Raw genomic sequence first — 11,913 nt, forward strand, 5'->3', positions numbered from 1 at the left:
CGAAAAAAGTATAGATAATTGGCTTGAGACGCATTTAACAGCCTTACATTACCATTTTATAGCTCTATAGATCTTAGAAACTCTCTTACAAAATTGCCCCCCTAGAGGCCAATTTTCTATTGTCCTCTCTTGCAATCTTACCTAAATTTCAGGTTTTTACCTCTACAAATCGAAACGCACCTATAAAAAGTTTAAGACACTACGGCAATTTACAGGATTAGAGAGTGAACAACTTCTATATGAAGTTCTTTTACCTTTAATCTGCTGCTAACTTTGGATATCTCAATTCACTTTATTCCACAATTTACAATAAACATAGGGGTAACGTTGGACACTCTTCTAACCACTTAGCATAACTTTGCCACTGCTTAGCTACGGCGGCTCCTCTTTTTTCGAGCATTGCATTTGGCATAATGCTGTCCTCAGTAGAAATCAGACTATCATATTAAATCTTCGTGAGCGTATTTCTTTTAAAAGACAAGCTATAGACTAGTTCCTTTATACTATACCTTTCCTCTTTCTCCTGAAGTCAAAATCCATAACTTAACTTTAGAAACTTCAAAATAAGATGCGATCTAATACCAGGCAATTATTTCATTACATAAAACCTAATCTGCATTATTTCATCTTAACGATTCTCCTTGTTGGCAGAGGCTTGAGTAACATAATCGATTGTGGTGCAGAGCACAACTTCACCGCTAAGCTATTAGTTACTATATTCATAGTTTTAGCCATTTCTCGCAGTGCATTTATTAAATTGTATTTCATTGGGATTGGCAGTGAGAAAGTTACTGCAAGAATAGATGTGACTTATATGGTAATATCACTGATTTGCAACCAAGTTTCTTTGAGAATACAAGTGTTCCTGCTATTGCTACTGTAATCAATAATACCAATGCTATCTATTTATTGTCATGACGTCACTTGGGAAGAAAGTGCGCAAATGTGCATGTTTTGCCCAGAATAAGCTAAGTAAGTGAGCTTGCATCACTCTTTGACGCCTTATCCTTAACTCCAGCTCTTGCCTCTCTTGTTGCTCTTGCAATTACCGAGCGCTGCGCCTGTTACAGTGCCATTACCCATCCCTGCCACATGCTCCTCCATCGATGACTCTCCTGCTGCACCCTTGCCGACATCTCCTACCTCTGAAGGGTAACGCTCTACCCAGCTGAATATTGCTTGTGTAAAACGTGTACAGTCTTCTTTGCAAGCTGTGTCTATTGAATATGGAGAAAATAAGCAATTTTTTGTCTTTTTCTGAAATATCTCCAAATTATTTCAATATGGAGAAAGGAACTTTCTTTGAGGGTTGTTTGAATGATGATTGTGCAGAGGAAGGAGTGAATCAAAGGTAATATAATAACTCCAAAATCGATACTTGATACATACGGTGCAGATGTAGTGCGTTATTGGACAGCAGACTGAAGGCTTGGAGTTGATACAGTCTACTCTGAAAACATACTCAAAATTGGCAAGTGCCTGGTTACAAAACTTTTCAATGCCAGCAAGTTTGTTTCTAATTCATGGAAAGGTATCCAGATGAGATAGTGGATCAATAGATACTGTCTAAACTATATAAAGTTATAGCAACGAATAACTTATTAAAATTTGAATACTGTGAAGCTTTGGGTGCAGTAGAAGGATTTTTTTGGAAAGACTTTTGTGACAATCACTTGGAATTAGCAACAAACAACAAGTGCATATGGAGATAAAGTAAGCAGAGAGGCAAACAAAGTTTGACATATGTGTTGAATACTACTTTGCGGTTATTTGCTTTGCACCTTCTCTGCCATACATTACTGAACAAATATATCACCAACTATAGCTGTAATTCTGTGCACAATCGAATTGGCCGAATAAGGAAGGAGGAGCTTATCTGTGATAAGCATTCTGAAGAAATGGAAGATATTCATGTAGATAGATATTAAACCACGTGAGGAAAATAAAAGCAAATGTAAAAGAGGATAAGTTGAATCAGTCGGCGCAGAATGATTTACAGACAGCCTGCAATGCCGAAATGATAGAATGGAGTGAAAACGCACAAGAGGACTTATAACTGATAATGGGAAGTTTATTGTTGGTAGGATTTCCTCATGTAACGACATCATGTGGTCGATTTGAGGGTATGGGTGAGCATACTCCTCATACTGTTTCAGGAGGTGAACCAGTAGCGATGGTAGTTGTTGATGTGTGCGTTAGACTTCTTCCTGATGTGGTAAATAATTCCGGTAGTATTCATTTGTTTCTGCATTAGAATGATTTTCATTACTATCCTTGCTAGCATCTGAAGTTATTGATTTCATAATTATTTGTTCTATTTTTATTTTTTCTACTAGGTTTAGTTCTTTTGATTTTATTATTTCTCTTTTCAACGTTGGAAGACTTATAGACATACCTGCCTTAAGTGAATTTTTCGGTACTGCTATTTTAGCTTTCTTCACTCTACCTTTCTCTGCTCCAATTTGATGCCTCTCTCTTTGCTGGTTTTGACACCTTCTCCTCTACCTTTTTTAGTAGCTGTATTCAAGGATGGCTTTGTCTTTCTGTAGATTCATTAGATTCCTCTTTCTTCATACGCTATTTTATCTTCTTCATTCCAACGGAACTCATCTAACCCATCGTATGCTAGCTTTTACATCTGTTTCAGTGGTATCCTCTGCATTCTTAAAAAAGAAGCGTCAATGCTCTACTATATTTATTAATTGCTCTACTTTACTCCTAGACAATTTAGGTAGTTCAATAAAAATAAATTGAAAATCTTTCAAGTAATAGCCATTGGTTTTTGTATCATGTATATTATGAGTAGATACACAATCAACCTTTTTAGAGAGTAAGTTACAATTGGAAATTACAATAAAGAAAACCTTCTTTAAATCAATGTCTAATTGAGCAAGCCTTAACCGATTTATTTAATTGCCTTAGTAAGCCTTAGCAGCATAAAGTTGAACACGTTCCTTAAAGTCTTTGTTTATAGCGAGCTACACTTCAATTATACACCTGGTTCCAGTGGCATCCTTGCGAAAACATCAACTATGCTTTGTTTGTCAGAGGTAATATCAGGATCGATTATAGCGCTTAAGAATTCTACCGCTTGTATAGCATTTATTTCAGTGAATCCTAAAATATCATTGAGAAAGCGAATAAGAATCTTCTTATTCTTTTCAGTGCCAAAGATTTTCTTAAATATTAGGTCAAATTTCAGATCAGGAAATTTTGATAAAGCCATGATACAATAACCTTTAAAACTTTAATATTATATATTACGATACAAAATTTATCAAAAATTTTTTTATATAGTAAAATCGGCATATATATTAAACTGTAGAATGTAGAATGATACCATTTAATTGAGCAACCAATATATTACCCAAGTTTGAGGTAATTGAATGTTTCGGCCCAGAGTTTAGGCTACTGTGGCTTGAAGTAAAATTTTGGAACGTCCTGCATATTTGTGGGACAATAATAAATGCTTTTAGCAAGAATGAGATTTTGCTCAGGTTTTATCATTTGTATAAAATATATCATCAATCTATATTACTTACTTTGAATGCATGAAGATCGAAATTTTTCTCTACTTGCAATCTGTTTTGTTCCAGTGATAATGTAAATTTAGCAATTGAAATATTGTTGAATAATAAATTTGGGCGCAAATGTTGCTTGAAGTGAAGTAAAAATCATCGCTACAATTAAATGTGTGCTATTATCGAAAGTGATAAAAAATGGATCACAGTTTGATCTGTTCGCCGAATAATAATCAGCTGAATGTTGAATACACAACAACTATATGATAATGATGCAGGTATGATCGACGGTTTAATTACCCAAGTTTGAGGTAATTGAATGTTTCGGCCCAGAGTTTAGGCTACTGTGGCTTGAAGTAAAATTTTGGAACGTCCTGCATATTTGTGGGACAATAATAAATGCTTTTAGCAAGAATGAGATTTTGCTCAGGTTTTATCATTTGTATAAAATATATCATCAATCTATATTACTTACTTTGAATGCATGAAGATCGAAATTTTTCTCTACTTGCAATCTGTTTTGTTCCAGTGATAATGTAAATTTAGCAATTGAAATATTGTTGAATAATAAATTTGGGCGCAAATGTTGCTTGAAGTGAAGTAAAAATCATCGCTACAATAAATGTGTGCTATTATCGATTGGATGTGATTTATGCTTCAACATATTTGTAACAATAGTCTACGACCATACCACGTTGAAAGCACGACATCTCGTCCGATCTGTCAAGTTAAGCAACGTTGGGCCTGGTTAGTACTTGGATCGGAGACGGCCTGGGAATCCCAGGTGTTGTAGACATATTTTTGGTGTTTTTTAGACATGCATTAAATGTGATAAAAAAAATGGTTCATAGTTTGATCTGTTTGCCGAAAAATAATCAGCTGAATGTTGAATACACAACAACTATATGATAATGATGCAGGTATGATCGACGGTTTAATTACCCAAGTTTGAGGTAATTGAATGTTTCGGCCCAGAGTTTAGGCTACTGTGGCTTGAAGTAAAATTTTGGAACGTCCTGCATATTTGTGGGACAATAATAAATGCTTTTAGCAAGAATGAGATTTTGCTCAGGTTTTATCATTTGTATAAAATATATCATCAATCTATATTACTTACTTTGAATGCATGAAGATCGAAATTTTTCTCTACTTGCAATCTGTTTTGTTCCAGTGATAATGTAAATTTAGCAATTGAAATATTGTTGAATAATAAATTTGGGCGCAAATGTTGCTTGAAGTGAAGTAAAAATCATCGCTACAATTAAATGTGTGCTATTATCGAAAGTGATAAAAAATGGATCACAGTTTGATCTGTTCGCCGAAAAATAATCAGCTGAATGTTGAATACACAACAACTATATGATAATGATGCAGGTATGATCGACGGTTTAATTATCCAAGTTTGAGATAATTGAATGTTTCGGCCCAGAGTTTAGGCTACTGTGGCTTGAAGTAAAATTTTGGAACGTCCTGCATATTTGTGGGACAATAATAAATGCTTTTAGCAAGAATGAGATTTTGCTCAGGTTTTATCATTTGTATAAAATATATCATCAATCTATATTACTTACTTTGAATGCATGAAGATCGAAATTTTTCTCTACTTGCAATCTGTTTTGTTCCAGTGATAATGTAAATTTAGCAATTGAAATATTGTTGAATAATAAATTTGGGCGCAAATGTTGCTTGAAGTGAAGTAAAAATCATCGCTACAATTAAATGTGTGCTATTATCGAAAGTGATAAAAAATGGATCACAGTTTGATCTGTTCGCCGAAAAATAATCAGCTGAATGTTGAATACACAACAACTATATGATAATGATGCAGGTATGATCGACGGTTTAATTACCCAAGTTTGAGGTAATTGAATGTTTCGGCCCAGAGTTTAGGCTACTGTGGCTTGAAGTAAAATTTTGGAACGTCCTGCATATTTGTGGGACAATAATAAATGCTTTTAGCAAGAATGAGATTTTGCTCAGGTTTTATCATTTGTATAAAATATATCATCAATCTATATTACTTACTTTGAATGCATGAAGATCGAAATTTTTCTCTACTTGCAATCTGTTTTGTTCCAGTGATAATGTAAATTTAGCAACTGAAATATTGTTGAATAATAAATTTGGGCGCAAATGTTGCTTGAAGTGAAGTAAAAATCATCGCTACAATAAATGTGTGCTATTATCGATTGGATGTGATTTATGCTTCAACATATTTGTGACAATGCCACGTTGAAAGCACGACATCTCGTCGGGTCTGTCAAGTTAAGCAACGTTGGGCCTGGTTAGTACTTGGATCGGAGACGGCCTGGGAATCCCAGGTGTTGTAGACATATTTTTGGTGTTTTTTAGACATGCATTAAATGTGATAAAAAAAATGGTTCATAGTTTGATCTGTTTGCCGAAAAATAATCAGCTGAATGTTGAATACATAACAACTATATGATAATGATGCAGGTATGATCGCGAAGTAAAAATCATCGCTACAATAAATGTGTGCTATTATCGAAAGTGATAAAAAATGGATCACAGTTTGATCTGTTCGCCGAAAAATAATCAGCTGAATGTTGAATACACAACAACTATATGATAATGATGCAGGTATGATCGACGGTTTAATTATCCAAGTTTGAGATAATTGAATGTTTCGGCCCAGAGTTTAGGCTACTGTGGCTTGAAGTAAAATTTTGGAACGTCCTGCATATTTGTGGGACAATAATAAATGCTTTTAGCAAGAATGAGATTTTGCTCAGGTTTTATCATTTGTATAAAATATATCATCTATCTATATTACTTACTCTGAATGCATGAAGATCGAAATTTTTCTCTACTTGCAATCTGTTTTGTTCCAGTGATAATGTAAATTTAGCAATTGAAATATTGTTGAATAATAAATTTGGGCGCAAATGTTGCTTGAAGTGAAGTAAAAATCATCGCTACAATAAATGTGTGCTATTATCGATTGGATGTGATTTATGCTTCAACATATTTGTGACAATGCCACGTTGAAAGCACGACATCTCGTCGGGTCTGTCAAGTTAAGCAACGTTGGGCCTGGTTAGTACTTGGATCGGAGACGGCCTGGGAATCCCAGGTGTTGTAGACATATTTTTGGTGTTTTTTAGACATGCATTAAATGTGATAAAAAAAATGGTTCATAGTTTGATCTGTTTGCCGAAAAATAATCAGCTGAATGTTGAATACATAACAACTATATGATAATGATGCAGGTATGATCGACGGTTTAATTACCCAAGTTTGAGGTAATTGAATGTTTCGGCCCAGAGTTTAGGCTACTGTGGCTTGAAGTAAAATTTTGGAACGTCCTGCATATTTGTGGGACAATAATAAATGCTTTTAGCAAGAATGAGATTTTGCTCAGGTTTTATCATTTGTATAAAATATATCATCAATCTATATTACTTACTTTGAATGCATGAAGATCGAAATTTTTCTCTACTTGCAATCTGTTTTGTTCCAGTGATAATGTAAATTTAGCAATTGAAATATTGTTGAATAATAAATTTGGGCGCAAATGTTGCTTGAAGTGAAGTAAAAATCATCGCTACAATAAATGTGTGCTATTATCGATTGGATGTGATTTATGCTTCAACATATTTGTGACAATGCCACGTTGAAAGCACGACATCTCGTCGGGTCTGTCAAGTTAAGCAACGTTGGGCCTGGTTAGTACTTGGATCGGAGACGGCCTGGGAATCCCAGGTGTTGTAGACATATTTTTGGTGTTTTTTAGACATGCATTAAATGTGATAAAAAAAATGGTTCATAGTTTGATCTGTTTGCCGAAAAATAATCAGCTGAATGTTGAATACATAACAACTATATGATAATGATGCAGGTATGATCGACGGTTTAATTACCCAAGTTTGAGGTAATTGAATGTTTCGGCCCAGAGTTTAGGCTACTGTGGCTTGAAGTAAAATTTTGGAACGTCCTGCATATTTGTGGGACAATAATAAATGCTTTTAGCAAGAATGAGATTTTGCTCAGGTTTTATCATTTGTATAAAATATATCATCTATCTATATTACTTACTCTGAATGCATGAAGATCGAAATTTTTCTCTACTTGCAATCTGTTTTGTTCCAGTGATAATGTAAATTTAGCAATTGAAATATTGTTGAATAATAAATTTGGGCGCAAATGTTGCTTGAAGTGAAGTAAAAATCATCGCTACAATTAAATGTGTGCTATTATCGAAAGTGATAAAAAATGGATCACAGTTTGATCTGTTCGCCGAAAAATAATCAGCTGAATGTTGAATACACAACAACTATATGATAATGATGCAGGTATGATCGACGGTTTAATTACCCAAGTTTGAGGTAATTGAATGTTTCGGCCCAGAGTTTAGGCTACTGTGGCTTGAAGTAAAATTTTGGAACGTCCTGCATATTTGTGGGACAATAATAAATGCTTTTAGCAAGAATGAGATTTTGCTCAGGTTTTATCATTTGTATAAAATATATCATCAATCTATATTACTTACTTTGAATGCATGAAGATCGAAATTTTTCTCTACTTGCAATCTGTTTTGTTCCAGTGATAATGTAAATTTAGCAACTGAAATATTGTTGAATAATAAATTTGGGCGCAAATGTTGCTTGAAGTGAAGTAAAAATCATCGCTACAATAAATGTGTGCTATTATCGATTGGATGTGATTTATGCTTCAACATATTTGTGACAATGCCACGTTGAAAGCACGACATCTCGTCGGGTCTGTCAAGTTAAGCAACGTTGGGCCTGGTTAGTACTTGGATCGGAGACGGCCTGGGAATCCCAGGTGTTGTAGACATATTTTTGGTGATTTTTAGACATGCATTAAATGTGATAAAGAAAATGGTTCATAGTTTGATCTGCTTGCCGAAAAATAATCAGCTGAATGTTGAATACACAACAACTATATGATAATGATGCAGGTATGATCGACGGTTTAATTACCCAAGTTTGAGGTAATTGAATGTTTCGGCCCAGAGTTTAGGCTACTGTGGCTTGAAGTAAAATTTTGGAACGTCCTGCATATTTGTGGGACAATAATAAATGCTTTTAGCAAGAATGAGATTTTGCTCAGGTTTTATCATTTGTATAAAATATATCATCAATCTATCTTACTTACTTTGAATGCATGAAGATCGAAATTTTTCTCTACTTGCAATCTGTTTTGTTCCAGTGATAATGTAAATTTAGCAATTGAAATATTGTTGAATAATAAATTTGGGCGCAAATGTTGCTTGAAGTGAAGTAAAAATCATCGCTACAATAAATGTGTGCTATTATCGATTGGATGTGATTTATGCTTCAACATATTTGTAACAATAGTCTACGACCATACCACGTTGAAAGCACGACATCTCGTCGGGTCTGTCAAGTTAAGCAACGTTGGGCCTGGTTAGTACTTGGATCGGAGACGGCCTGGGAATCCCAGGTGTTGTAGACATATTTTTGGTGTTTTTTAGACATGCATTAAATGTGATAAAAAAAATGGTTCATAGTTTGATCTGTTTGCCGAAAAATAATCAGCTGAATGTTGAATACATAACAACTATATGATAATGATGCAGGTATGATCGACGGTTTAATTACCCAAGTTTGAGGTAATTGAATGTTTCGGCCCAGAGTTTAGGCTACTGTGGCTTGAAGTAAAATTTTGGAACGTCCTGCATATTTGTGGGACAATAATAAATGCTTTTAGCAAGAATGAGATTTTGCTCAGGTTTTATCATTTGTATAAAATATATCATCTATCTATATTACTTACTTTGAATGCATGAAGATCGAAATTTTTCTCTACTTGCAATCTGTTTTGTTCCAGTGATAATGTAAATTTAGCAATTGAAATATTGTTGAATAATAAATTTGGGCGCAAATGTTGCTTGAAGTGAAGTAAAAATCATCGCTACAATAAATGTGTGCTATTATCGATTGGATGTGATTTATGCTTCAACATATTTGTAACAATAGTCTACGACCATACCACGTTGAAAGCACGACATCTCGTCCGATCTGTCAAGTTAAGCAACGTTGGGCCTGGTTAGTACTTGGATCGGAGACGGCCTGGGAATCCCAGGTGTTGTAGACATATTTTTGGTGTTTTTTAGACATGCATTAAATGTGATAAAAAAAATGGTTCATAGTTTGATCTGTTTGCCGAAAAATAATCAGCTGAATGTTGAATACACAACAACTATATGATAATGATGCAGGTATGATCGACGGTTTAATTACCCAAGTTTGAGGTAATTGAATGTTTCGGCCCAGAGTTTAGGCTACTGTGGCTTGAAGTAAAATTTTGGAACGTCCTGCATATTTGTGGGACAATAATAAATGCTTTTAGCAAGAATGAGATTTTGCTCAGGTTTTATCATTTGTATAAAATATATCATCAATCTATATTACTTACTTTGAATGCATGAAGATCGAAATTTTTCTCTACTTGCAATCTGTTTTGTTCCAGTGATAATGTAAATTTAGCAATTGAAATATTGTTGAATAATAAATTTGGGCGCAAATGTTGCTTGAAGTGAAGTAAAAATCATCGCTACAATAAATGTGTGCTATTATCGATTGGATGTGATTTATGCTTCAACATATTTGTGACAATGCCACGTTGAAAGCACGACATCTCGTCGAGTCTGTCAAGTTAAGCAACGTTGGGCCTGGTTAGTACTTGGATCGGAGACGGCCTGGGAATCCCAGGTGTTGTAGACATATTTTTGGTGTTTTTTAGACATGCATTAAATGTGATAAAAAAAATGGTTCATAGTTTGATCTGTTTGCCGAAAAATAATCAGCTGAATGTTGAATACACAACAACTATATGATAATGATGCAGGTATGATCGACGGTTTAATTACTCCAAGTTTGAGGTAATTGAATGTTTCGGCCCAGAGTTTAGGCTACTGTGGCTTGAAGTAAAATTTTGGAACGTCCTGCATATTTGTGGGACAATAATAAATGCTTTTAGCAAGAATGAGATTTTGCTCAGGTTTTATCATTTGTATAAAATATATCATCAATCTATATTACTTACTTTGAATGCATGAAGATCGAAATTTTTCTCTACTTGCAATCTGTTTTGTTCCAGTGATAATGTAAATTTAGCAATTGAAATATTGTTGAATAATAAATTTGGGCGCAAATGTTGCTTGAAGTGAAGTAAAAATCATCGCTACAATAAATGTGTGCTATTATCGATTGGATGTGATTTATGCTTCAACATATTTGTGACAATGCCACGTTGAAAGCACGACATCTCGTCGGGTCTGTCAAGTTAAGCAACGTTGGGCCTGGTTAGTACTTGGATCGGAGACGGCCTGGGAATCCCAGGTGTTGTAGACATATTTTTGGTGTTTTTTAGACATGCATTAAATGTGATAAAAAAAATGGTTCATAGTTTGATCTGTTTGCCGAAAAATAATCAGCTGAATGTTGAATACACAACAACTATATGATAATGATGCAGGTATGATCGACGGTTTAATTACCCAAGTTTGAGGTAATTGAATGTTTCGGCCCAGAGTTTAGGCTACTGTGGCTTGAAGTAAAATTTTGGAACGTCCTGCATATTTGTGGGACAATAATAAATGCTTTTAGCAAGAATGAGATTTTGCTCAGGTTTTATCATTTGTATAAAATATATCATCAATCTATATTACTTACTTTGAATGCATGAAGATCGAAATTTTTCTCTACTTGCAATCTGTTTTGTTCCAGTGATAATGTAAATTTAGCAATTGAAATATTGTTGAATAATAAATTTGGGCGCAAATGTTGCTTGAAGTGAAGTAAAAATCATCGCTACAATAAATGTGTGCTATTATCGATTGGATGTGATTTATGCTTCAACATATTTGTGACAATGCCACGTTGAAAGCACGACATCTCGTCGGGTCTGTCAAGTTAAGCAACGTTGGGCCTGGTTAGTACTTGGATCGGAGACGGCCTGGGAATCCCAGGTGTTGTAGACATATTTTTGGTGTTTTTTAGACATGCATTAAATGTGATAAAAAAAATGGTTCATAGTTTGATCTGTTTGCCGAAAAATAATCAGCTGAATGTTGAATACACAACAACTATATGATAATGATGCAGGTATGATCGACGGTTTAATTACCCAAGTTTGAGGTAATTGAATGTTTCGGCCCAGAGTTTAGGCTACTGTGGCTTGAAGTAAAATTTTGGAACGTCCTGCATATTTGTGGGACAATAATAAATGCTTTTAGCAAGAATGAGATTTTGCTCAGGTTTTATCATTTGTATAAAATATATCATCAATCTATATTACTTACTTTGAATGCATGAAGATCGAAATTTTTCTCTACTTGCAATCTGTTTTGTTCCAGTGATAATGTAAATTTAGCAATTGAAAT

At 34.4% G+C, this 11,913-nt stretch overlaps 1 protein-coding gene and 4 pseudogenes across 5 annotated transcripts; 2 read left to right on the plus strand and 3 right to left on the minus strand.

Moving 5' to 3' along the window:
* Positions 1–568: 568 nt before the first annotated feature.
* On the plus strand, positions 569–802 carry Bm18384 (annotated as a pseudogene). The gene has a single exon. A coding segment is annotated over exon 1 (234 nt).
* A 206-nt stretch (positions 803–1,008) lies between these two features.
* On the minus strand, positions 1,009–3,226 carry Bm17151 (Uncharacterized protein; the record flags this gene model as incomplete). The annotated part of the gene is made up of 2 exons (XM_043082918.1): positions 1,009–1,217; positions 2,998–3,226. The coding sequence occupies 2 exons, from the start codon at positions 3,224–3,226 to the stop codon at positions 1,009–1,011; spliced, it is 438 nt and encodes a 145-aa protein (XP_042938852.1).
* Positions 1,348–1,518, plus strand: Bm18385 (annotated as a pseudogene). Its single transcript has one exon. A coding segment is annotated over exon 1 (171 nt).
* On the minus strand, positions 2,382–3,023 carry Bm18387 (annotated as a pseudogene). Its single transcript has one exon. A coding segment is annotated over exon 1 (642 nt).
* Positions 2,520–3,017, minus strand: Bm18386 (annotated as a pseudogene). The gene has a single exon. A coding segment is annotated over exon 1 (498 nt).
* Positions 3,227–11,913: the final 8,687 nt, after the last annotated feature.

The sequence above is a fragment of the Brugia malayi genome (assembly GCF_000002995.4).
Source record: "Brugia malayi strain FR3 genome assembly, contig: Bm_026, whole genome shotgun sequence".
In the NCBI taxonomy this organism is placed as follows: Eukaryota; Metazoa; Nematoda; class Chromadorea; order Rhabditida; family Onchocercidae; genus Brugia; species Brugia malayi.